Source organism: Cadophora gregata, assembly GCF_030347475.1.
Source record: "Cadophora gregata isolate MNR1 chromosome Unknown scaffold_8, whole genome shotgun sequence".
In the NCBI taxonomy this organism is placed as follows: Eukaryota; Fungi; Ascomycota; class Leotiomycetes; order Helotiales; family Ploettnerulaceae; genus Cadophora; species Cadophora gregata.
The window spans coordinates 1,444,404-1,468,593 of NW_026695931.1; the positions used below are offsets into that span (position 1 = coordinate 1,444,404).

At 48.8% G+C, this 24,190-nt stretch overlaps 8 protein-coding genes across 8 annotated transcripts; 4 read left to right on the forward strand and 4 right to left on the reverse strand.

Moving 5' to 3' along the window:
* Positions 1-1,312: 1,312 nt before the first annotated feature.
* ONS95_013990 (uncharacterized protein) lies at positions 1,313-2,968 on the reverse strand (the record flags this gene model as incomplete). The annotated part of the gene is made up of 2 exons (XM_058507640.1): positions 1,313-2,769; positions 2,878-2,968. 2 exons carry the CDS (start codon positions 2,966-2,968, stop codon positions 1,313-1,315), a joined length of 1,548 nt encoding a protein of 515 aa, XP_058356810.1.
* Positions 2,969-3,949: 981 nt separating this feature from the next.
* On the reverse strand, positions 3,950-5,147 carry ONS95_013991 (uncharacterized protein; the record flags this gene model as incomplete). The annotated part of the gene is made up of 2 exons (XM_058507641.1): positions 3,950-4,960; positions 5,010-5,147. 2 exons carry the CDS (start codon positions 5,145-5,147, stop codon positions 3,950-3,952), a joined length of 1,149 nt encoding a protein of 382 aa, XP_058356811.1.
* A 468-nt stretch (positions 5,148-5,615) lies between these two features.
* ONS95_013992 (uncharacterized protein) lies at positions 5,616-6,588 on the forward strand (the record flags this gene model as incomplete). Its single annotated transcript, XM_058507642.1, has 5 exons — positions 5,616-5,982; positions 6,073-6,172; positions 6,219-6,264; positions 6,347-6,512; positions 6,560-6,588. 5 exons carry the CDS (start codon positions 5,616-5,618, stop codon positions 6,586-6,588), a joined length of 708 nt encoding a protein of 235 aa, XP_058356812.1.
* Positions 6,589-9,051: 2,463 nt separating this feature from the next.
* ONS95_013993 (uncharacterized protein) lies at positions 9,052-10,002 on the forward strand (the record flags this gene model as incomplete). The annotated part of the gene is made up of 1 exon (XM_058507643.1): positions 9,052-10,002. The coding sequence occupies one exon, from the start codon at positions 9,052-9,054 to the stop codon at positions 10,000-10,002; it is 951 nt and encodes a 316-aa protein (XP_058356813.1).
* A 472-nt stretch (positions 10,003-10,474) lies between these two features.
* On the reverse strand, positions 10,475-11,611 carry ONS95_013994 (uncharacterized protein; the record flags this gene model as incomplete). The annotated part of the gene is made up of 1 exon (XM_058507644.1): positions 10,475-11,611. One exon carries the CDS (start codon positions 11,609-11,611, stop codon positions 10,475-10,477), a length of 1,137 nt encoding a protein of 378 aa, XP_058356814.1.
* Positions 11,612-12,313: 702 nt separating this feature from the next.
* On the forward strand, positions 12,314-14,214 carry ONS95_013995 (uncharacterized protein; the record flags this gene model as incomplete). The annotated part of the gene is made up of 3 exons (XM_058507645.1): positions 12,314-12,408; positions 12,474-13,034; positions 13,093-14,214. The coding sequence occupies exons 2-3, from the start codon at positions 12,837-12,839 to the stop codon at positions 14,212-14,214; spliced, it is 1,320 nt and encodes a 439-aa protein (XP_058356815.1). The 5' UTR covers positions 12,314-12,408; positions 12,474-12,836.
* A 2,282-nt stretch (positions 14,215-16,496) lies between these two features.
* ONS95_013996 (uncharacterized protein) lies at positions 16,497-18,930 on the forward strand (the record flags this gene model as incomplete). Its single annotated transcript, XM_058507646.1, has 3 exons — positions 16,497-16,553; positions 16,643-17,037; positions 17,088-18,930. 3 exons carry the CDS (start codon positions 16,497-16,499, stop codon positions 18,928-18,930), a joined length of 2,295 nt encoding a protein of 764 aa, XP_058356816.1.
* A 1,431-nt stretch (positions 18,931-20,361) lies between these two features.
* Positions 20,362-21,802, reverse strand: IPC1 (Aureobasidin resistance protein Aur1; the record flags this gene model as incomplete). Its single annotated transcript, XM_058507647.1, has 2 exons — positions 20,362-21,268; positions 21,384-21,802. The coding sequence occupies 2 exons, from the start codon at positions 21,800-21,802 to the stop codon at positions 20,362-20,364; spliced, it is 1,326 nt and encodes a 441-aa protein (XP_058356817.1).
* Positions 21,803-24,190: the final 2,388 nt, after the last annotated feature.

Genomic DNA, 24,190 nt, shown 5'->3' on the forward strand with positions numbered 1-24,190 from the left:
CCATAGCTCTTCCTATTGTGGTGAACTTTTCTTTCCCGTCCATCTGCCTTCCTATTGTCTCTGGTGATCTCTTTGGGTTACCATGACAATACGAATGTGAGGGGTCTCCAGTTCCTATTGTGGTTTCTGGAGTACCACCCACCTGCACAATGAGCAAAGCTAGTTTCATTATGCTAGAAGGCTGAAGCATGTGCGGTATTCCCTTGACGACTCCAGAACAGACTGGATTTTTCAGAGTAAAGAGAATTGGCAGGATGGCTAATGAGTAAATACAAATGAAGGCCAAAATAAATAAAACCTCTGCTGTCCCTGTCTTGTGACTGCAATTGTGTGATGTTGTGGCTGTGAGATTAGAAGTTTGGAAATCATTAGATTCATCTCGGATCTCAACAATAAGCGCGGGTAGCAAATCTAGGTCACTTCCTTGCCCAGGGTATGATTAGTATTTAGATCCCACTTGAGATCTTGATTAGAGGTAGAAACGCGGGAGAAAGTTGCACGTCTGTAGAGACGGACGCTATTCATATGATGACCCCTTCTATTTATTAAGCACGAGCTCTAACACGTTGATATGCACAATTCATTCTTTCAAAATGCATTTATTCTTCTCAGTTCCCTTTCATATCTCTATGTACGAGCTGAGTTGCGCTGTTGTTCGTCTACGCTCTCACAAGCAAGAGACACCCATTCCATGCCATCCTCCCAGATGCTCCAAAAGCAAAATTAATCAGTGAAAACCTATGTTTACTCGTCAAAACCAAGTCCAACTCAATTCTCCGATTAACCCCAGGAAGCATTTTAAGTAAGTATACGCCGTATGTGATGAAGAAAGACAATGCATGCTGCGCCGTTGCGCCTGCCCCTGGCCTGACGCTCCATTGAGATGTTCTTCTCTCCGTCGAGACCAGAATCGCTGTAGGAGACGAAGGAAAGAAGAGAAATTCCCGATGCGCGGTTGAAAGCCGGCATTTTGACGCCGGGTGAATGCAATAAACGACTGGAAAGAAATAGTCTAGGGATGAGCTGGGAAAGACAGCGCTCGCCACACTCTCTGCCAAGACTCGTTCTCCTGCGCGGAGGCGTGGAAATTGTCGATTAGCTAGGTTCCTCGTCGTCGTTCGAGTTCTCAAAATCGTCGGAGTCCCCATCGTCGTCGCCCTTCTCCCATCCGTCGGAATCATACAATAAATGCCATGTGCCCGCGACATAGTTTCTGATATCAGGTGGAGTTCCCTACATGTGATGTCATGTAGAGAGTGTCAAGGCGAAGGTGTGAGTAACAGGGACTAGATCAGGAATAGATCGAGATAGATCAGAAGCCATTAGACCAAGTCCATACACCGTTTGCCAAGTTATCTGCCGTATCCTCTAGCAAAATGACACGACGCTTGTTGCAGTAGGATGTCTTGTCCATAATTTCAACCTTCAACTTTGAGTCCGCAAGATCCTCGACGGGCTTCTCGAACATTTCGGAAAGTGCTTCGACAGCCATCTCAAGATCCTTTTGGTTGTCTTCGAACATTTCGGTCAGGTTATTGCGAGCTAGGTAGAAGGCGAATGCATATGTCCACTTCAGTGTTTGACGACAGGTCTGAAGGGCCTGCGACGCAGCATTTAAGTATTGTACTTCGATCCAAGACATGCCAGATGCGGTTTGGAGCTTGATCATCTTGGACTCTGTCTTTTGGTAGATGTCTTTGTCGAGTTTCGCTGATTGCTCGTGGTTGGCATATCGATTGTAGTAATGGAGATATCTTTCCAGAGAAACGCGAGACTTTGTCTGGGCGTCGCGAGCTTCCGAGCCACTCTTCTCCTCGAATCGGTTACAGTTGTACCAGCTTGTACCATGCTCTGACCATAAGCCCATACACATCCAGCAGAACTCATGTTTGCACTTCCTACAAGTCATATGGTTGCATCCTCCGTTCTTCTCGATGGTAGAGACACACTTGGGGCATTCCTTCGTGTTGGCGGAAATCCAGTTCGCCGTTTCGGAATCATCTGCACACTTCTTGAGCCACTTCTTGACAAGTTCACACGGAGCTGGTTGATGATCTGCTTGACCGCAGCCGAAGCAGAATCGGTGCTTGCAATCACAAGCAACTGTGGGCACAACCTTATCCAGGTCCTTCTTCTTGATACCGCATTCGATAGCATTGACGCAGTCTGGGGCTGGGCACCACTTCAGTTGGTCTTTGTCCTCCACATAGGTTCTGGTGAGCAGTTCGTGGTATCGATCCTTGAGGTCAACGGATACAAGGAGATCAAGAGACTTGGCGTCCATGATTCGTTTGCATCCATCCTGTGGGCATTGAATTCGAGCTGCCTCGCCTTCCTCTTTGATCTTTTGAGTCAGATATTGCTTGTAACAGTTCGCGCAGTATCTGTGGCCACATTTCATAGCAAAAGACAAGAGTTCAGCCTCATCCTCGCAGCAGATGTCGCACATGAAACCAGGGATTTTCTCCAGGCGAGGGGGGCCAGTCGAACTAGGACCCAAGCCAGCAATCTCAAGCACTTTCTTTGGTCTGTCCATATAATCCTCAATCAGCCGCTCCTTATTCCATCTGAAGTGTCGTAGCAGAATTGCTGCATCTTCCTTTCGGATGTCTAGGATCATGTTGACTTCATCGATGAGGTCATCTTGCTGTGCCTGTATGGCTTTTGGTTCGTAGACTTTAAATGTGGTATCGAATGACTTCTTCTCCTTCTTGACTTCATCCTTTTGTGTATAACCTAGGTCTGGTTCGGGTTCGTCAAAGCCAAAGTCTATTGGCAGATTCAAATTAGTAAATGAGGGGATATGAGGGGGGTTGATGAGGCGAGTTGGTCAGGAGCATCTGATAGGTGAAGAACAAGGAACAAAGAGGAACGTACCATCTGCGGATCCATTCTCATCGTCACTCTCGTCTTGCAGAGCATCTTCATCGCTGGACAAGCCAGACATGAAATCGTCGTCAGAATCCATCGTAAGTGGCGTGGGTGGGGATATTGTGGCTGCTGAGGCGGTCTTTTTGGTGGCCCTTTTGGCTGGTTGAGAAGATGCTACCGCCTCAGCCGCCTTTCTCTTTCTGATTTGAGAAGAAATGGTGTCGTTTGGAGGAGATTCGTCGAGGTTGACGTTCAGAGAAGACGGCACCAGACGGTACTCAGTAGGGAGGCGTGCAAGGCTGCGGGATTCTTGAGACAGTGAGCGACTCAGGTGTTTCGATACTCGGAGACAAGAACTGGCATTGATAGGCGATGCCTCTAAATATGTCGTGGAACTCGAGATGAGTTGCAGAGAATTGTGGTCGTGGAAACTGGCGGAAGAAGAGAGGGTTGCCTCTCTCAAAAATGAGCTTTGGGTTGGTGATGGTGCCGGCTGACGGACGAAGCCTCCCAGGTAAGGTATCACTGCCCTGCAGATGGAGTACACGTGATTACGCGACTTCCTCTGGATGGCAAGTACTTGATGGGTGCCTAGCCCGATATCAGCTCATATATGACACACAGGTCTACAAATTCCAACATGTTTATGCAGAATACTGTTCCAAAATCATGCAGCCTACAATGTACGTTCACGTGACTGTAAATTAGGCACATCTTCTACCAGTCAGGCTGTGTGTGAATCCAGATTAGTCAACCGCCTGGAATGTCTAGCAAGGTTATGAGTGAATCTCCAACTATCAGACACACATTGATTCAAGTGCAACAGAAGCAGCTGGAAAACCACTGTCAAGACGGGGCGATGATAATGGGTCCTGATCATGAAACCTAATCCTATTCATTTGGATGCCTGGATAGAGGCTTACAAGTATTGGCAGCACTGGAATGTGGGATTCTTTCTGGGGTACCCAATATCTCGAGGTTATAAACTTCTGTGGCTCGTCCATTATGGAACCAAGATACATTATTCTACTTCCATTCTATGTGATATTCAAAGCTCGTCCAAGTTTAACGTCCTCCCTCAACTTGCTTCTTTCAAACTCTTCTTGATGTCAATAACACTGACGGTCACCTTGTTCGTTGTACTTGGGGGAAGAACTCCACCACCCATGATGAGTAAATGGTTTGAGTTACTGAGTACTCTGAGGTGCCTCGTATACGACACTCCCTCTGGAGTCGGGACTGTTCTCCATGCATTTGCATCGCCTAAAGCCTGGTTGACGAAGACCTGACTTGCGGTTCCGCAGCTGACAATGATAGTGCCGTTGACTCCTCCAACTGGAGACCAGACAACCTTTGGTGATCCCTCGGGCTGGATTTTGTCGTTTGTGTAGATCGGTATCCCGACAGATTTGTTGAACTCGAGAGGGCTGTCGTTGATTCGATAGTACACTGGGAACTTATATGCAGTCCCAACTACAGTCGGGCCCCCTCCAAATTCATAGGTCATCATATATTTGCCATTTGGAAGCTGGACTACTGTTGTCATTCCTGGTCGGTCTGTGTATCTTGCCGACACAACATCTTCGACATCGGCACTCCAGGTGAGAAGGTCCTTGGACGTGGAGTGGATGAGCTTTTGGCCATATGAAGGATCCCTTTGGTCCGAGTAGTACAACACGACTTGACCTTTGTAATACATTACAAAGGGCTCCCAAATTGCAGGGATCCCATTGTTCGGAAATGCGGCTCCTCCTCTTGCAACGCTAGAGACAAACTCCCAGGTGTAGCCCTTGTCCCGACTTGCATACACATCGATCTTGGTGAGACTCAAGTCTGTTGGAATGGAATTTCCGGAGCATATGATCGTGCCTGCAGGAAATTTGCCAACTCTCTTTGGCAGGACATACAAGTCAGGCTGGTACCGAAGGCCCCATCCATTCACTTGATCCGTAACCTTGGATATTTCCTTCCACGACTCTCCTCCATCTACACTCTTGTAGATTGGAAAGTACACTAGCGGTGGCTCAGGACTGTAGTTCTCCCAAGTGGCAAGAAGCACTCCCTTCTCAAGCTCGACTGTGCGAGCATACTAAACTCAAGTCAGTCTAGAGTCTAGAGATGACTGCAGAAATACTGACCAATACCCGCGGATCGGTATAGTTCGATGGAGGTGTAAAGATGGTCACACCTGAGAAAGTCGAGAAGGGAGCTGGCTTGGGAGCTGCCCAAACAGCACCCAAAAGGAGGGAAACCACGGGCAGAGAGGAAAGAAGCATGGCTGCGTAGAGACAGGAAATCCTTGAGAAGACAACGACAAAACCCCGAGGGAAATTTCCTACATTTATACTTGTCTATTGCGCACAGCAAAAGACCGAGGTTTGTCACTGACTCCGTTAACAACTTGGCAACGGAAAAATTTATCTCTACCCCGCAAGAAGCTGTCACGGAGACGACCATGGGAAGGCATCATTTCCCCCGCAAGATGCTGTCAGAAGTGGAAGAAATACAGTTCACCTCCACTTTCTCCCCGGCCCCCGGTAGATGAAATATCTGTCAGATGCGCGCCAATGATATCGCCTGCCTTTCATGAGGCCAGCCGGCATTGATGCAGACATCCCTGCGCAGTACCTGGGGTAGGTCCGGTTCTCTAGGACGACGGCAAATTGTGACAGTATGTGAGCATGCTGATGCATGTTCAAAATATCATCGCATGTCGATTACCTCTTGAAGGATGGTAGTAATAGATGGACGAGATCGTGACCTATTGCAAAAAATCTGGACGTCAATGGCAGGCGAGTGCGCTAGACCTGTTTAGGCTTCTGCGGAACTTCAAGAAGCTTAACCTTCGAGTACTTCGCCAACCTCCTCCGTCAAGCTACCAACAGCAATTGAATCATTTCACCATGGCATCAACAAAAGCTCTCCGCCGCGTGGCTCTCAATGTGTCGCGCTCATCAAGAAGCTTCCACGCTTCGGCTCGCTCCTTCATCCAAGTTGGCGACAAGCTTCCCAATCTCGATGTTTTGGTTGAGAACTCCCCAGGAAACAAAGTCAACTTGAGTGAGGCAATCAAGGGCAAGGCTTTGATCATTGGCGTTCCAGCTGCATTCAGTAAGTACGATATACTCATGTGCTCTACTTGGGCATCGAATTTATCCATGCTCCCCGAGTCTGTAAATGCTGACATGGACCGACTCCCAGGTCCCGCATGCTCAAACTCCCATGTTCCAGGCTACATCAATCACAAGAACCTGAAGAGCGCTGGTGACGTGTTCGTAGTTGCTGTCAATGATCCATTTGTGTAAATCTACACTTCACTCATACTCAATATCTTCTGACTCCCACAGCACGAAGGCTTGGGCCGACTCTCTTGATCCTACTGGTAGCTCAGGTGTAAGTTTAGCGCCATCTCACATGACTCGTGGCAACACCAGGGATCGAATATTCCAGGATAGTAGGCTCATCCAAATTGTAGATTCGTTTCCTAGGCGACCCAACTGCCAAGTTCACCCAGGCATTGGACTTGGCCTTCGATGGTGCTGCCATCTTCGGCGGTCCCCGAAGCAAGCGTTATGCTCTCGAGGTTGAGGACGGAAAGGTCAAGGCATTGCACATCGAGCCAGATAACACCGGACTGAACGGTGCACACTATCGCCTCCCTCCTTGGACTCATGCTAACCCCTTTTAGTTTCTGCTGCTGAGAAGGTTCTGGGTTGAACGACCTCGACGTGATTATTGCGCTTTGACGGCCAGATGTACAATAAAAGCAAGCTAGTGAACGAAGCGGATTACATTGCCTTTAAGCATTATCCGACTGCAAGCCTTAACTATGGAAATCTTTGCCAAGTGGCAAACATCAGTCGAGCATGCGTTTGTGGCTAATACAACAGCCTCTTCTCAATTGTATCAATCTCTGCACCTAAGAAGTCACATCTATCACTTTCAAGCGTCTACCCCGCTTCATCTCGCAATCCAGCTTCCTCAAGATAGCATTCTCTCAGTACTCATTCTTGATCACGGAGCCACTATACGAACCGGTACAGGTGTTGGGTCTTCCACCCGTTATCGGTACTTTCAATAACACAATACCAACTTGTTTGTGGATAGGGGAAGATCTTAGGGATGGATTGCTGCTGGATGCGATGAAACGAGCTATGGAGGGGGAAGATTAATGTTCCTCGAGGAGATACTTGTCGTCACTCTTTCCAATCTTCGAGTGATGGGTCTACCCTTTCCATCCCTACTGTTCCTATTTCGGCTTATATATTTCTGGTCGTGAACAATTTCATAGCATTCTACCAGCCGAAACCTTTCCCCATAAGCTACCACTATTCCTAACTTCTTGGGGATTCTGAAGCGTCTGAGCTGAGGGCACGTTGAAGCCCTGTACTCATCTCAGCACGATTTGATTGTTATTGGAGTCCTAGTACCTTGGTCTCGGGCTTGTCATAAAAGGAGACGGGCAACACCTCTTAAAAATTGGTTCTTCGATTCAACGTGACCCACTGTGGCTTCCAAGCAGTCATTGAGAACACCAGAGACACAAAAGATTGCCACGACAACTTTTTAACTCTACGAGTCGAGATTGATGACATGAACTCGTAGACTCAGATACCGTTTGGACAGATACTTCCTGTTTGTACACGACGTATTATTATTCGACAACCATGCGAGTGCGCAATTGAACATGTTCGAGATTCGAGATGGAGCGTGTTTGTGCATCACGAACCCCCTTTCCTGTCAACAGAGCAATTCTTCTTACGCCTCATCAGCCGGACCATTGAGGCACGATCGGTGAGAATCTCTTTGAAGCTGCGTGCAGAAGCTTGATTCTCTTCAAATTGGTCCACAGGAACGATGGTAATCGTCCGAGTGATCAGGTTGTTGGTATCACCAAGATCAAGATGACAAGAAAAGATAAATGTGATTTGACAAGAGTCCCTAGTTTCTGGGCATCGTTGATGATTCAGAAATGCGCAGCCCCAATTTTGTCCCATCCCTATGTAAGGAAGCTCTAGTTACCGACCTATTACCAACTTGGAACTCGGTAATTTGACAGGTAGCTATGAGGAGGAGAGAGCCAAGAGTAATCCATCTGCAACAAAAGTCTCTTGCATTTTCTTAGCACTCGTCCTTCTTACTGACTGACATGAATCAAGTCTCAGAGATTAAGTTCAATAGCCGGTCCTAGATGCACTTTCACGCCCAAGTGAGAAAGTACGCTCGACGGAGCCTGTGTTGTTCAATTCGAAGAGAGGAGCCTTCAGTGGCGTCACGGACTCCGTCAGTCTCGTGTGGTAGAGAAACTGGTCTGTATTCTCTCCAAAATCTGTTCGTGTTGCGCAACGAGCCGCTCTTGAGATAAATGATATCCACAGAGTTGACAAAGATACGGCACGGATGGAAAATTAGCTCACGATAGATCTTAAGCGCTCCACGACAAGACTCAACGCTCATGCTGAGCATCGTCAGCGTCCAAATCTGTGAGTGATATCTTGTCCTGTGCTTGTTGAATTTGCTTGCAGAAATAAAAAGACTAGGGGTAGCAAGCTCTCAGATCTCACATCTGATCTCTGCTGGAAGTTTTCCGAAAAATGTGGATGTTACCGAAGAAGATGTCAATTTGTAGACGGGCTTTCAGGCGGTTGACTTCTCTAATCGGCAACCTATCCAAACTGCTTTGACCACCTCTATATGAGAATCCAATCATACAGGTTTAAACCAAAAATTTCTAGCCTTGAAAGACAGTCGAGAATAAATTATAAGTTGTTAGACAGCGTCATGAAGATTTAGTCACCTAGTGATATTTATGCGGAAGGATGCAACGATGGTCTCCTTGGCGTCTCACAAGATCGAGGCCATTATGCATGCACAAATTTGAAGATAGAATCGACCCTTTGAGAGACTTCTAGATGAGAAACGGCTTGTTTCAGAAGAATGAAGTCAACCAGCGTGACTGCGACTGAAAGTGGCTTAGCACTGTGCTAAGCCACATGGAGACGTAAGTGAGAGCTCTACAAACATCGAGGAAACTTTACCTATTTTGAAGTCACAATTCATTCTTCAACAACTCAGAGTTCGTTTTGATATAGCCTTAGAGTTGATTTATTTCTATTTACTTACTGATATACGGAATTATTGAGTTGTTTCGAAAATTTCAACTCTAAGAAGGCCCCAAATATGCCTGGAAACGGAAAGTACACCATTGCGTCTGGTGACACTTTCCACGAGATTGCGAAGAGACTCGAAATTGACGTCTCGACAATACAAAACCTCAATCCAGGTGTTAAGCCAGAATCTTTACAGGTCGGTCAAGTCGTAAACGTCCCCGGACTGTCCGGTTCAAGAGGACATTCTTATAATCCGCTTCCTGCTTCAACATACACTATCAATTCAGGCGACACTTTCAACGCTATCGCCCAAACCCTTGGTACAGATGTCCCTCACATTCAGTCACTCAACCCCGGCATTGCCCCGGAGTCTCTCCAAGTCGGACAAATCATTAACATTCCCTCTGGACCTCCCGCTCGCCACCAGCAGCAGCATCACATTTCCAAGAAAGCACGTCCACGGCCTGCTATTGAAGGCTACACCTGCTTCTCTGGTCCAACGCACAACTTTCCCCACCCGAATACGTGGGCACCCTATGAGCACCTCATATCTATCAACGAGCGCCTCATGCTTCTGAACTCGAGTCCTTCAGAAGTGTTCTACATCAAAAAATGGATTCCAATAGTCGCCTACGAGTCCGGCGTCGATGCTCGCGTGATCCTCTGCATAATCATGCAAGAATCTGGTGGCAATGTCCGGAACCCAACGACATTATCACCTGCTCCAGATTTCGTGGAGAATACGGGATTGATGCAGGCGCATAATGGGCAGGAGTGGGATGAGAGGTACCCGGAGTGGAGTGTTGAGAGGATGATTCGGGACGGTGCTCAAGGGACGAGGTTTGGGGATGGCTTGATTCAATGTTTTCACAAGTGGGATAGGAACTGGTATCACGCTTGTAGAGCGTATAACTCAGGGAGGGTGAACAGAGAGGATTTGAGTGATGGTATTACAGCAACCGGACATTATGTCGAGAGAGTTGCAAATCGGTTGATTGGAAACCAGTGGACAGGAATGTAGGTGTGGACTGCAGTATGGACGTTATCTGCTTGATTTAGCGTATTGAATACCGCGGTGTTGATGATTCCACTAGGGACATGACAGCATTTTGGAAGACGAGGAGCTACAATTGCCCCTTATGTGGCGGCTTAAAAACCACAGATCTCCGAGCAAGGTGGATAATAATCCGCATGCCACATATCAAACAACAGGAAACTACAGGGTCGCCGGAATATTCATTTTATCACTCCTAGATGAAAGCTCACTGGCATATGACTTTATTAACCTTCGGATGGACAATACAGGCGCTCAATAACAGCTCAAAACCAAGATGACCTGTAACTCCACCTACTATTTATACACGCTTCCGTGCTTCACAAATGAAAGGGTATTTAGATACAGTCTCCCAGAACGCCTGATTAATCCATTATGCCCCACCCAAACTTCAGCACACTTAGCCGTCCGCCCATAGCCATTGATGTCTTCCTAGGAATCATGTTTGCCGTAGCCTCAGCGGTTGTGGCATTGCTCCGATGCCCAGACTTTCCAATGCGTCGTCTCCAATGATAGGCCCCATAGTACTTATTGAGGAAACCGTCCGTTGACTTTCGTTCCTTCCCAGTCCCCCACCCAAGGACGTGATAGCGGGATTCTGTATAATGACTGGATTTTGTAAACCCAGGACTGGACTTTCTCGAGGATAATCCATGCTGATGACTCTTAATCGTCCAGGTGCTGAGTTGCTCGGCGCGGGGCTAGGAGACAGCATACCATCTCTAACCACTCGCTCCAATGAATCCTGATGCACTAATGGATGTCTCGGCTTTGGTGAGAGGAGAACTGGTGTCATAGTCTGTAGCCTGATCTCCTCGAGAACTGCTGCAGAATCAACGGGAAAGCCCATCGTATCTCGCGGTTGTGGCGTCGGGAACATCGGCGGCTCGAGTTCTTCTGGGCTGAACGGTACGTGGTCGGGAAGTACATGTGCTTCGCTAGGATCGTTTAAAGTCAAAGGAGATGTATTGCTTTCTGCACGCGAGTGTGTCCGAGAATGTGTTCGCGAGTGAGTGGGTGAGCGTGTGCGCGAATGTGCAGTTGAGTATGGATGTGAGGGTGAATGTGGTGATTGTTGGGGCGAGTGCTGTGGTGTGTCAGACTCTCGATTGGAGCTGTACAAAAACCTTTCCGTCTCACTCGTCTGTTGTCCTGGACTAGGGGCACCGGGATACTCCATCTTCGAACTCGATAGAAGTAATGGTTTTGGAGCAAGGCTGCTGTGCTGGGAATTCCGAAATGGGACACCAGCGAAGGCCGAGTTAAGTCCCGTATATGTCACTCGCTCAGCGCCCTCCTTCTTTACTGCCAATCGCTTCTTTCTTTTCTGGATGCAAAATAATGCCAACAGACACAGCAGCACAAGAGCACCCAGTCCTCCAATGACAGCTCCAATTATGATAGTCTGGTTCCCGCCGGATGATGACGAAGATACGGTTGCAGTAGAAGTCGCAGTTGCTGAAGTCACTGCAGCTGTGGCCGCTTCGAATTGTGTCGAAGTTGTCGTGGCCCCTTGATTATTCTGACTTGCTTGCCCACCGCCATTTCCTGCTTGTCCCTGACCGGGTTCGTCCATGTTGATGCTTCTCCTTCAGACAAAACAAATCGAAAGCGACCGACCGTGATATACACAAAGAAAAGATTAGAGTGATGACCGAGCGACAGCGAAAATGAAGGAAGCAGAAGCGAAAAGCAAACAGACAAATGCACACGACTCATGCCGCGAATCTTCGGATGAGACTTACCGTTTCCAGTTGATGAAGTTCTGAGCCACATCGGTCTCATGGGCCTTTTTATCGTTCGCATTGATGTTTGGGTGATCAAACGGCGAAAAAGAAGAAAAGTGCCCAGGGTGTAGCTATAATTGAGCATGAACGCGGTGATGCCGCGCGGAAAGTGGATAATCACGTGAGGCATTACTGCAAGGAGATGCTGGCCAGTTCAAAGCTTTCTGGGGAACAGCTCAGGGACGAGCCCGAGGCCTCCGACCCATTCCTCGATGCCGAGAAGGTACTTGTACTGATCGAGTGACCGGCGAAATGCCGCAGGGAGAGCTCGTATGGGACGTCTTGCTTTCTCAGCCTCAGCCTCATGCCAGCCAGCCCTTGCCGGATGTTGGCCATAGCTTGTGTGAAGAGACAGAGAGATGCGCAGGAGGTACATAGCGAAAGATTATAACCGGGAACGACGCAATAACTGTGGACGAACTGAAAGCGAGGTGCTTCGTGGAGTTTACCCGGTGAGGATGATCATATCAAGAGTTGTGCCAGAAAGAAGAAGAAGAAGAAGAAGAAGAAGAAGAGGTGGAGGAGAGGAGCACGAACCTGGACTCAATAATCCCTCCTGTTGCTCTTAGGGTGATTGATACCTTAGGTAAGTGCCTGTAGGGTTTAGTGTCCCCCATACTTTAGCGGGCCAATGGGACCATAGGCCAATAGAGTCGCGCGATGCCCCTCCATCCAACCTATTTCGATATACGAAGTAACAATAGAGGAGCGGCAGCGGCTGAGAGCCTGGCCTACAGTAGCTGAACCGACAGACGGACTTGACCACATCGACGTGGTATCCTTTGTTCTCTCACCCTTCATAAGCAAAAGCGGCACAAGTCAACAGCACGCCCGCCAAACAATATATTGTCGCCTCGCGCAGACCCGGTCTATGTTACTCTCCTTTTCCTGGGAGCTCAACACACGAAATCGTCTCACTTTTCCCCTCACCAGCTCCGAGCTTGCGAAGCGCCCTTATCGCGGCTGACGTCCCTCGAGCTCACACTCTGCCTCGCCCGTAACAAGAAATTTCGCATGACCACTATGAGCTATTCAAATCCCCAGGAGAGCCAGCAGAGCAAGCCTCCGGTGCAAGCATGTCGATACAAGACAGGAAAAACCTTGGGCGCGGGGTCATACTCGGTGGTCAAGGAGTGTGTACATATTGACACAGGAAGATACTATGCTGCGAAGGTCATCAACAAGAGGCTAATGGCAGGCCGAGAACATATGGTACTACTCTACTCCCATATCCAACCATCTTCGTTGTTCTGCACTGACTCTGCAATAGGTACGGAACGAAATCGCAGTCCTTAAACGGGTATCGATGGGCCACCAAAATATCCTCACTCTAGTCGACTATTTCGAGACCCTCAACAACTTATACCTCGTCACCGATCTTGCTCTTGGGGGCGAGTTGTTCGATCGAATCTGCCGCAAAGGTTCTTACTATGAATCCGATGCAGCGGACCTGATCCGAGCAACTCTATCTGCGGTAGCCTACTTACATGACCACGGAATCGTACATCGAGATCTGAAGCCGGAGAACCTTCTATTTCGAACTCCAGAAGACAATGCCGATTTGCTGATTGCAGATTTTGGTCTTAGCAGAATAATGGATGAAGAACAATTCCACGTCCTGACCACTACATGTGGTACGCCAGGCTATATGGCACCTGAGATCTTTAAGAAGACTGGCCACGGCAAGCCAGTGGATATCTGGGCTATTGGTGTGATTACATACTTCCTGCTATGTGGTTATACCCCCTTCGATCGTGATTCCAACCTGGAGGAGATGCAGGCAATCTTGATTGCGGACTACAGCTTCACACCTATTGAATACTGGAGAGGAGTCAGCGTGCAAGCGAGAGAGTTTATCAAACGCTGCTTGACAATCGATCCGACACAAAGAATGACTTCGCACGAGGCGCTGCAACATCCATTCGTATCTGGCATATCTTCTGGACAAGCTGGAAAGGACGGAAAGGGCAGCGACCTATTACCGGTGGTGAAGAAGAATTTCAACGCAAGAAGGACTCTTCACGCAGCTATCGACACTGTTCGAGCAATTAACAAGCTGAGGGAAGGTCAGGGAGTCAGCGGTATGATGGACGGGATAGTATCAACAGACCCAGACAAGGGAGCTCAACCTCTACGGCGTGCTGGGCAAAAGGATTCTGGAGTTGGCATGGGACCAGGCGACGAGATGCAAGAAGACTCCGGCTACTCGACCGGAGGACCAATCTCATCAGCACCTCAAACTGGCGACTTCGCAGACACTCACATGCGAGGCGTGGAACGGAATTCAGGCCAAGGCCAGACCCAAGCACAGATCGAAGCCCAGACTAGGAAAATTGCCGAAACGACAAAAGGCTTATGGAGCGCAGGCAGCGCAAAGCTACACGGTCGGTGATAACGAAAATCTCTTTTGGCATGACTCGGAGTCGGATGGTTACTACTCGTTAAAAGCCCATTTGACATTTTCCCTATTCATGAAATGAACATGATATGGTTTTTGAGCGCGGGGTTGGAGAATTTCCTTTGCTTCTCTTCTGCTTCTTTCTTCTTCACTTCTGATTACTGCCCTACGGGGAATTTCATTTGGGGATTTTGCCATGTAGCAGGCATCGCTGCTGATGGATATGGAGTAGCTAACTTGGCTGGACATCATGAGGCATGACACTTCATAGCGAGACCTAGATATGAATGAATGGATACAACAAGACAATTGAAGTGTGAGCTTTTTCACCCGGTTCCTTTGGATCTCTGATGCTTAGAGAATATGATTCTGAGCTACAAAAATCTATGTTCAAATTTATTCAGACAATGACCAATTAACATTGTTACATATCCATTCCATTGGGACAAATATCACTGCGCAATGTCCTCAATCTACCAGGAAATCTAGAGGTACTGAGAATCCCAGATGATGTTGAAGGATGACGCTGAGCTCGATAACCCGAAAATTGTCCGGTCATTAGAATCGCTCATTGTCATGACTATCTTGCACATTGGTGGTATCTCAATTTCGTAGCATAGCCTCCGATAACAACAATATATAACGTCCTGACGCTACCTAGAAAAATGCAGATATCGTCAAGGCAAGACTGATGGTCAGAAACATTTTTTGTTCAAAGAAATAACGAAATCAGCTTATAGGGACTGCTGAATCCGCCGTATCTACTATAGCGATATCACAGGAGGGTGCTCTCACAGTGTGGGTATTACCTACCTCTACTACCAAGGGTTTTCGGCAAAGTTGGAACAAACGTAGACGAGATGGATCTACCAAATCTCATTATTGTCCAAAAGAATTGCCTACCCTACCCTACCTTTTCACCCCCTCCCAATCTATTCCTCAGCCCTACAACTACAACCACTATGCACGAATCTCGCTTCCCTTGCCATCCCAGCCAAGCCAACCAAACCACCTCCATCCCACCAACAGCCGATCCCCACCAGCCTACCGAGGGATCCTCTCCCCATCCCATCCCATCCCATCCCATCCCATCCCATCAACCACCTGTGAAAACCCACCTCCATCCACGTGTCCAACACATGCCTAGCACGTTGCGTACACGTTGTGCCGAAATACGACGTGCAACAAACGTCAAGTCGGTCAGGTCAGTCTTCGTCTTACCGTTCCGTTTCCGTCTATTATGAAAGCACCGAGTCAGGATCAGACCACTTTTTTTTCTTTCTGAATGGTGCCATATCTGGGGTGGGAGATGATAAGGGTTCAGACTGCCGGTACTGTAGACGAGAAGATGGGGGAAGAGAAGAATGGTTTTAGTGAAAGGAGGCTTGAGTGTAGTGCGGTGCAGTGCAGTGGAAAAAGCAAGTTAGTGGTGATAGTGGTGTTCGTGGTGGTGTGTTTGGTACCAAGGTGTTACTGGTGGAGGCTTGGCCGGCACATGGGACTTCCATTTCACATCAATGGGCTGCCTGACTGTCCTTGACGACGAGAATCGACGAAAGGAAAGGACGCCTTCTAGCACCCGAGTGGGCTCTCGAAGTGAGTCGGGTGGACAAAATAGCAAAAAGGGAAGTGTACAACTATGTGGTTTGAAGGTTGATTTGGATGACTTTTCTTCCGAAATCTGAATTGTTGCGTTTCGATTGGATATACATTATGATTGGATGTACATTGTTGCTCATGTTATGGCTATTCGGTAATAAATACCTATGTCAGGGGCCTCTTTGATTGGCATCCGCCGTTTTTGGAGCCTCCAGATTTTTTTAAGTCGATACATTTCATCCATCCATGTCGATTTCTGTTTGGCTTTTAGAAACAGCATGACCTCATGTCAGTTCACTGTTAAGCCAGAAAGGCCTGAAGCCTTTCACGCATCAACTGCCCTGCTGCATTGCGCTGTTGTTGTTTACACAACAAAAACTCAAGCGAGTTTTCTCAAGTGAATCAAGTATCGACGCTATTCGGCACTCATGTATGAGTGAGAGATCACTTTCCCGATTGTATATCCTCCAACCCTCCTTCCCGCTCGTTGGTCAAGTCAGCCAAGACGAGGCTTGGGGCTGAACCTCATACCATTGCACTCCGCCTCGGAGGCAGCCTTGCCCCAAAGTCAAACCGACCTTCAGATGGCTTCTGGCTCGCTTCATTATCCTCTGTCTCCTCTTCCACTTCTTATCTTTTTCCCTTTGCAAACGGCGCTCGTATGAGAACGCAACAACATGGATCCCCTCTCCATAATTGCTTCAACACTGGCTCTGGGAAGATTATGTATTAAGGTTAGTCCCCCGTCTCATTCTCGCGCTTATTGTGTCTCTGTGTTAAAATCCACAGCCTCATGCTACGAGAGATCGCTTAGAATCTTTAGATTTCAACAACTGTCTACGAGTTCACTACAGATACCCGAGACGTAGATACCAATGTCCAGAACCTCTACCGCGGACTGAATTCCCTCTCCCAAGTCCTCAAGAATGTGAGCACAGCCTGGTCTGAGAATCCTCTCGTTGCAGTAGCGCAGACCGGCCCAGACGGAAATCTATGGATATGCGTCAAGGACAGTGTGAGAAACTGCGAGGTGGTATTGAAGAAGCTGGAGTCGGTGCTTGATAAGATATCAGCAGAGAATGGTATGGGTAAAGGCTTTATGCGGAGGCCAGTGAAGCAAATTAGGTTGAATATGAACAAGAAGGATATTCAAGGGTTCGAGAGCGAGGTGCAGAGCTATGAGCGGGCTCTGTCAATTGCTTTCAACGCTATCAACGCGTAAGTATTGTATTGCCGTGTATGATGGTGCCTCGTTGACTTCTGTGTAGGTGCGCGGCAATGCGACGAGATCATACAGATGTCGAAGTGTCGAAGAGGCTGGACACAATCGAGACAGGTATCCAGGACCTCTCCCAGAGTCTTCGCCAACGACAAGACTTAGGCATCAGCTCTTCAGAAGCTACCAAGAACTTTGAACAGTTTCTCTATGCAGCCAACACCTTCAAGTCCAGCGCCAGTACGGTGGTAAATGGAGATGCATCGACTGTCAAAGGAGGTCTGGGCACCCAATATAGCGGCAGCATCTTTGGTGAGTCGTTGTCAGATGATCGGTACGAAATTATACAGAGCTGGATACCCCCACCGTCGCCTCTCGGTGTCCGTGGGTCAGCAACGAATGGAGGTAGCTTACAGGGTGGTCTCAGCACTCAAAGCCCCCTACCTGAACTCATGGCTGTACTAGAGACAGTCACTCAGATGGCTGACCAATACCGCAACTCCGAACAGGAACGAAACTCATCTAAAGATGAGCAGCTCCGATCATTGCAAGTGGAGAACAGGGCTCTCGAACAGAAGCTCGAGGAAATTATCATTCTCACTGAGAAGCAGCGGCAAGACCTTGAAGAACGGGAGGAAAAGTTACAGTCCCTCGCTAAAGAACTTATGGACGCTGAGAGGGAGCGGTCGTACCTTCGGGAAAATTCAACGCAGCAACAAATAACAGCCGCTTCGATGACAGAGGAGCGAGATGTTCTTCGTCGGAAAATTGACGAGAAGGATGCAACGCTACAGGAATCAAAAGATCATGGGCTCTTGATAGAGCACGAACTCAAGGAGCACATTATGTTTCACGAACGTATGGTGCAAAGCGTGCGAGACGAGAGGCAAAGGCTGCAAAACCAAACTGCCGAGCAAGCCGAACAACTACTGCTTGAAAGAGCGATGAGAAGTAAGAGCGATGAAGCTCTAGCTCTGTCAAAGGCGGAGGCTACCAAGCTGAACGAAACCTTGCTTGAAAAAACCGGGGCTCTCTCTAAAGCGAACGCGGACAGGGCGAGGCTGGAGAGCATGGTTGCGGGCTTTACAGAGCAGAACCAGCACATCCAACAAAAGTTAGGGCAGTACAGAGACGAAGCCAACTGGCTAAAGGTTGAATTGCAGCGAATACTTGAGGAGATGGATTTGACGCATAAAAAGTTAGATGCAGAGAGAACCATCTCCCGACAACTGAAAGGATATCTTGAGCAGTCGGTAGTTACGGAATCAAGATTCGAGCAAGAGATATCCGACCTAAAGCTGGACTTGGAGAGGTCAGTTTCCGGTAGGCAGGATTTGGAGAACAGATTGCAAGAAGAATCGGAGAACTTCCAATATCGGAGGGAGAAGCTTGAATGCCAGCTCCACGACATGGAGAACGACCTAGCTATGATGACAAATTTTTGTGACACAGAGAAAACCAGAGTCGACAGCTGTGAGAAGATCCTCGCAGAGCTAGGCAGGCTTCAAGAACAGCAGAGCAAGATTCTGTCTGTGTACAGGGCGTCTGCGGAAAACACAGAGCCGGCCCAGCAAACCAAAGCTATTTCGATGGATTCCGCAATGCAAGCCACAAGCAAATCCGTGGAAGATGCAGGTATAAGGATGCAACAGGAAAATAAGACAGAGGTCAAAACGCAAGAAGAGAGCAAAAGGGAGAGCCTGACTAAAGTTGAGACCGGAAAGAATCCAGCGAACGATGCCGCACCCAAGAGTGCCTTAGATGGTGCACGCATGGCTATCAAGCAGAAGGAAAACAAGCCGCAAGTTGAGCACAAAACTAAGAAGATGAACAAAGGGGAGAGCATTTGGAATACGGATAAGTTACGTCGAAAGCAAAGTATTCAGGCACCATAACGGATGTGGACTTTGGTCCAAGCTAGATGGATGGGCCTGCTCGACTTGGACACCGAGGTCGTTTGCCAGCTTTGCTGAATGACTGATTACCATCAGTACATGTGGACCCAGAGAGTGCTTGGCTACCTACTCTTGACAATCTGTCTGATTGGTAGAGAGATACCTGAACCTCATGTCTTGATTAGCTTGGATGTCCTGGTAGATCTGTTGATTACCACGACAAAGTAGTCTAAGGGGAGGCTTGGGTCTGCCGTGCTTCAAGAGGTGGTTACGAGTAAGATCTGTATGACAGACACGAACGCAACGAGACAGCTGAAAATACGATGTTGGAAGAGAATGACTGAATAAGTGAGTAGGAAAGAGAAGGACAGACACACCGCATTTGTTGAAATCGGCTTTCTGGAATAAAGAGTTGTGCATATAGCTGAACTAAAATGCTTGAGAGGTCGCGAAGTGCGCATAGCTTGGAAGCTCTTGCTTGTTTCAGTCCTGGCAGTTGCCTAGCCGTTCTTGCCATTTCAAAACGAACTTCTGAGTAATTGAGACTTGCACAATCACCGAATCACCGGGACCAAAATAACAGATCAGAGGAAAATGGTGTGAAGGTTTCTTGCTTTCATTATTTGGTTCCGGCACTACAGCCTTGCTCGCTTCCAAAGCCTGTAACTGTCGGTTTGTCCACTGCTAGACTTTGTAGTCCAATTCCTGTTTCCCATGGGCCCGAATCCCATCCACCCATCCACATAAACCGGTCCATGCACCTCCCTAGCACTACACAATACACACAAGTCTATAGCGACAGTCCATCCCATCCCGGGATCTAGTCTTTACCCAAAACACCCGGGGGGAAAACAATCCACGCCCAAATTCTATATTCAGCGAAAGTCTTTTCTCTTTCTGCCTCAAAGCCGTGCAGGGCTCCGGCAGCGTAGAAAACATACAAGGCGAGCCCAGCACACCCTCTCATCTAAATATCCCCTGTGAGAGAATAGGCGGCGGTAACTCTAGCGATGGTGGTATTTATTGACACAAAGTCGAACAAAAAGCTCGCGCTCCAAAAGGAGGTCGGGAGAAGAAGTGAATGTAGAAGTGAAGATGCTACGAACATCTGCGCCGGAATCGACTCAGCTCGTGTACTTTTGGATGATCGTAGCCATATTATCATTAAATATATGTCGAAAGGCTCCTGGAATCCGGATCTCTTGGTATTGAAACTCTCAACACGGTGGGGGGTGAAGATTATGTACAGGTCGGATTGGTTGAGAGGTCCAGAGAGTCGCGGAATGTGGAGAAAAGATTAAAAGGTGTTGCGAAGTCGCTCATATGCTAAACGCCGGGATTTGATGCCGTAAAATCATGAGGGAGAAATCGACCGGGGATGTTGTCGAATAGGGATTAGGATTTCGTAGTCTTTGGGTGTGATGTCTGAGTTTATCTAATGGCGATTTCGTTGAGTTCCGTATCTGATGCTTGGGATGCCAATGTCTCGCCTTCCCAAGAAGATTGGCTTTCATCGACTGGACTCCTCGAGCCCGAGGAGATTGAAGATGAAGAGCCCACGGTCCACTCGTCGCTGCTGTCGTTGCGGAAATCGTCGATGTCCAGAACCGAGAGGCCATATTCGTAGGCTCCGCTAGGTGCCTCTCCCTTCTCAACGTAGTCGTAATCCCATCTCCACGCCTTGTCCATTTGAACCCGGGGTAGGAAGTTGGCCTTTGCAATATAGAATGCAATGGCAGCCAAGAATCCACCTCCAACCAAGTCAACGGCATAATGATGTGACAGGTACATTGTAGCCCACCACATCCACATTGCGTAGCCAATCACCAAAGGTCTAAGTTTGGGGAAGCAATGGCTCATGAAAAGAGCCTCCAACACTGCATTTCCAGAATGCAAGGATGGGAAAGCTCCAAACACTAAGGGTGATGCAGTGAAATTTGTTGTATACATGTCGAAGCCCAGGAGCTTGTCGACGCGAGCCAAACCAGCGGGTGATCCGGGAATCGAGTAGTTTGCTGGAGCGAGACCATAAAGATTTTCGTACCACGGTGGTGAGCATGGGAAGATAAGTTGAATTGCTACACCCGCGATGTTCAAGTATCCGAATGTCTGTGCGAAGACTGGAAGTGTTCCCGGAGCGGAAAAGAAGAACATCAGGGCTGCCCAGAAAAATGGTCCTCCAAAATGTAAGAGCCCATATGGCACCCACGCCAGAACATCCAAAACTACGAACTTGTGGGCCGAGAGGATATTGCTAATGTTGGCACCATAAAATATATTTTCGAGAGCAGGTAAGACCTTCACCCAGATATGAGGTCGGTATTCTGATGGAATGAATCTGGAGCAAGTCAGTTGTGAAGTCCAGAACTGGCCGTCGAGGATCTGCAAATCGATGATGTCGATCACGGCCCAGAAAGCCACCTCGAAATCTAAAATACTGTGAAAACACGTACCTGGCATTAAAGAAGAAGAGCAACCATGTGAAGATCGGTAGCACTGGCAAAAAGAATTGTCTCGTTATTGGCATGAGCAAAGCAAGCATGAGCAAAGCCGATGCGCCTGTCTTGACCAACGGCCCGGGTGCCTGACTTATTGAGAGCGAAAAGACACTGACGATGATCAGGATCAGATATTTCGCATCGTAATATGACCATCTGTGAGCTCTGAGGGCCTTGATCGAATCTGCGGGGTTGAAGGAAGTCTGGATACTGGCGATAGAGGAGGCGGGAGACTGAGCAGACCGAAACTTGGAACGTAACCGGCGGCGATACCGTCGAGGAATGGGATTCAGTATCGAAGGCCAGGAGAAGGGCATCTTCGTTTTCGTGAAGGTCATAGGTGATGCGGCTGGGTAGTATCTTGGATCTGCCATCGCTGTCGAGAAAAGTTGTGTATTGCGTTCCTGTGCCTCTGCCTCTCTGACGTGACGGCGTGTTTCAACGGGGGGAGGGCGAATGAGAGAGGGAGCGGATGCGCGCGGAGGAGGCGAGCGGCGGATGGATATTGCTATGACTGTTCGAATATGCTATGAGCTGCACATGAAGTCGATATTTGGCGGCGAGAGGGCGAGAGGGCGAGAGGGGAGGACGGTGAGGTGGGGGAAGAAGAAGTGAGAGAGTGAGAGGAAATACGGAGTAAGAGAGGGAGCGGATGGTTCGGGCTCTCTCGCTTTGGCGACGACGATGCTGGTGCTGGTGCTGCTGCTGATGGGGCTTGGGGCTTGGGGCTTGTGCTGGTGCTGGTGCTTGTGCTTGTGCCTGTGCCTGCTCTCGCGGGTGCTTGGGGTGGCTCTGGGTGGGCTTTGGGCTGTGGGCTGCACCTATTCCGACTAGAGGGCTTGGCGGGAGTGTAATTTAGCAGGCTCTTGCAGGGCCCGCGCAGGGGGAGGAGGCGCCTCAGCCACCGGCAGCAGGCATTGGCACAGTAAGCGACGGCATCGTACTGTACTGTACTGTACTGTAATGAAATGAGCGAAGCACGATCTTCCTCTGCCCTGTCCTGCCCTGCCCTGCCCTGGTCACTTCTGTTTGCAGCGCACTCCTCGGTGGGTTATGGAATCGGCATCCGATATCTTAAAGTCCGAAGCCGATGTTTACAGTACAGTATTGGACTTGCAGTACTGTATATAATATTGGGTTAACAAAAAGAAGCTTCTCACCGCGCCGGATCCATCCAAAGTGGCTGGAACTGCAAATGCAAGAGTCAAGCAAACCGCTCGAATACCTGCCTGCTTACGTAGGTACCTGGTGAGGATCTGAATCGTGGTGTGATTTGGGCAACAGCCACACCGCACATTCACAGAACATCAGAGCACCTCCATCCCATGTGTTTGCAGAACCAGCACCAGCACAACTCGCGCGTCACAAGATGTCTATTTTCCATGTGCAGGTGTTTGTTGGCTCATCGAGTTGCATGCCACTATCCAGTTAGCGAATGATACAAACTCCGGCCTTCCGCTCAAAGCCAATATCAACATCTGACTGGCCGTAGCGAGCAGCCTCAACCCTGAAATCGCAGCACCGTTACTCAGCATTATTACTCCAAGTAAGCTCTGCTCTGTAAAACTGCACCGGTAATCTTGACATAAAAAACCCCGCTGGAGCCACCCAAATATAAGAAGTCAACCGCATCAGAAGTTTCTGTGCGTGGATGGGTACGTCCAGCTCAGCTGCAGCTTCGTCTTCCGGCGGCTATCGCTACTCGGCGGACCGCATCCAAAGGGAAGACGGAGTCAGCTGGATGCGGCGGTCTGAGAGCGTGCGGCTGGCCTTGGGATGAGCTGCAGGAGGTCTGATGAGAATGCGGAGGATCTCCAGCATATCTGCGACAATTGTGTGTTTGAATCGTTCACACCTTTTTCGTCACACACAACTGACGGTCTCGAAGAGCTTTCTCGGACGTCTTCATTGCTTCTTCTGTTGTCCCAGGCAAGCCCCAGGAGTGAAACGAAGAAGAGGCGCTTTACGTAGTGGTCAACTCGTCATGGACCTGTCAAACAGCCTCAGCCACGCCTTGACAGCTCGATTTCGAACCCAGCACCTAGGACATGTTACTCAACGTCACTGCGCTGAAGCGCGTGGGACGGACTCGAGGATAAGGGCTGACTTGACGTGAAGGCTATGTGTTCGGGCTGTGTTCCGTTGGATTTTTGCCTACAAGGCTGAGGAAACGCCAACGTCTTCAGTGTTTCCTGCCCTGTGAAACAATTCTTGGGAGCACAGCACATGCAAGCATGCTGTGCATCGTATCTTCTGTTTCATCTTCATAGATGGGCCACAGGGCAGAAGTCTGCGAGTGGCAGCCCCTCTTCTCCTGTGTACAGAACCAGCAAATACAACTCCCCAGCTTGACATCGTGAGCATTGCCCAAATTCCCATTGCCATAGAGTGCTATACACTGTGTATCGATCTATGACCTTACTGCAATGCAAACTTGCCAATAATACCAGACCACTTATTTCCAGTCGTTGAAGTCGCATTCCTCAACGGTCAGCTTCAGGATCAGGCTTCAGCGAGACGGCGGTCCAACAACGTCTCTAGAGGTAGCCAGGGGCCCTGTCCTCGCTTGCTCACTTGGCCGGCAGCGGCACAAAGGTGCCGTACCCACGCAGACGGACACTGGACACTGGACACTGGACACTGGACACTGGACACTGGACACTGGACACTGGACACTGGACACTGGACACTGGACACTGGACACTGGACACTGGACACTGGACACTGGACACTGGACTCTGGACAGCTCGCTCTTGAGTCTT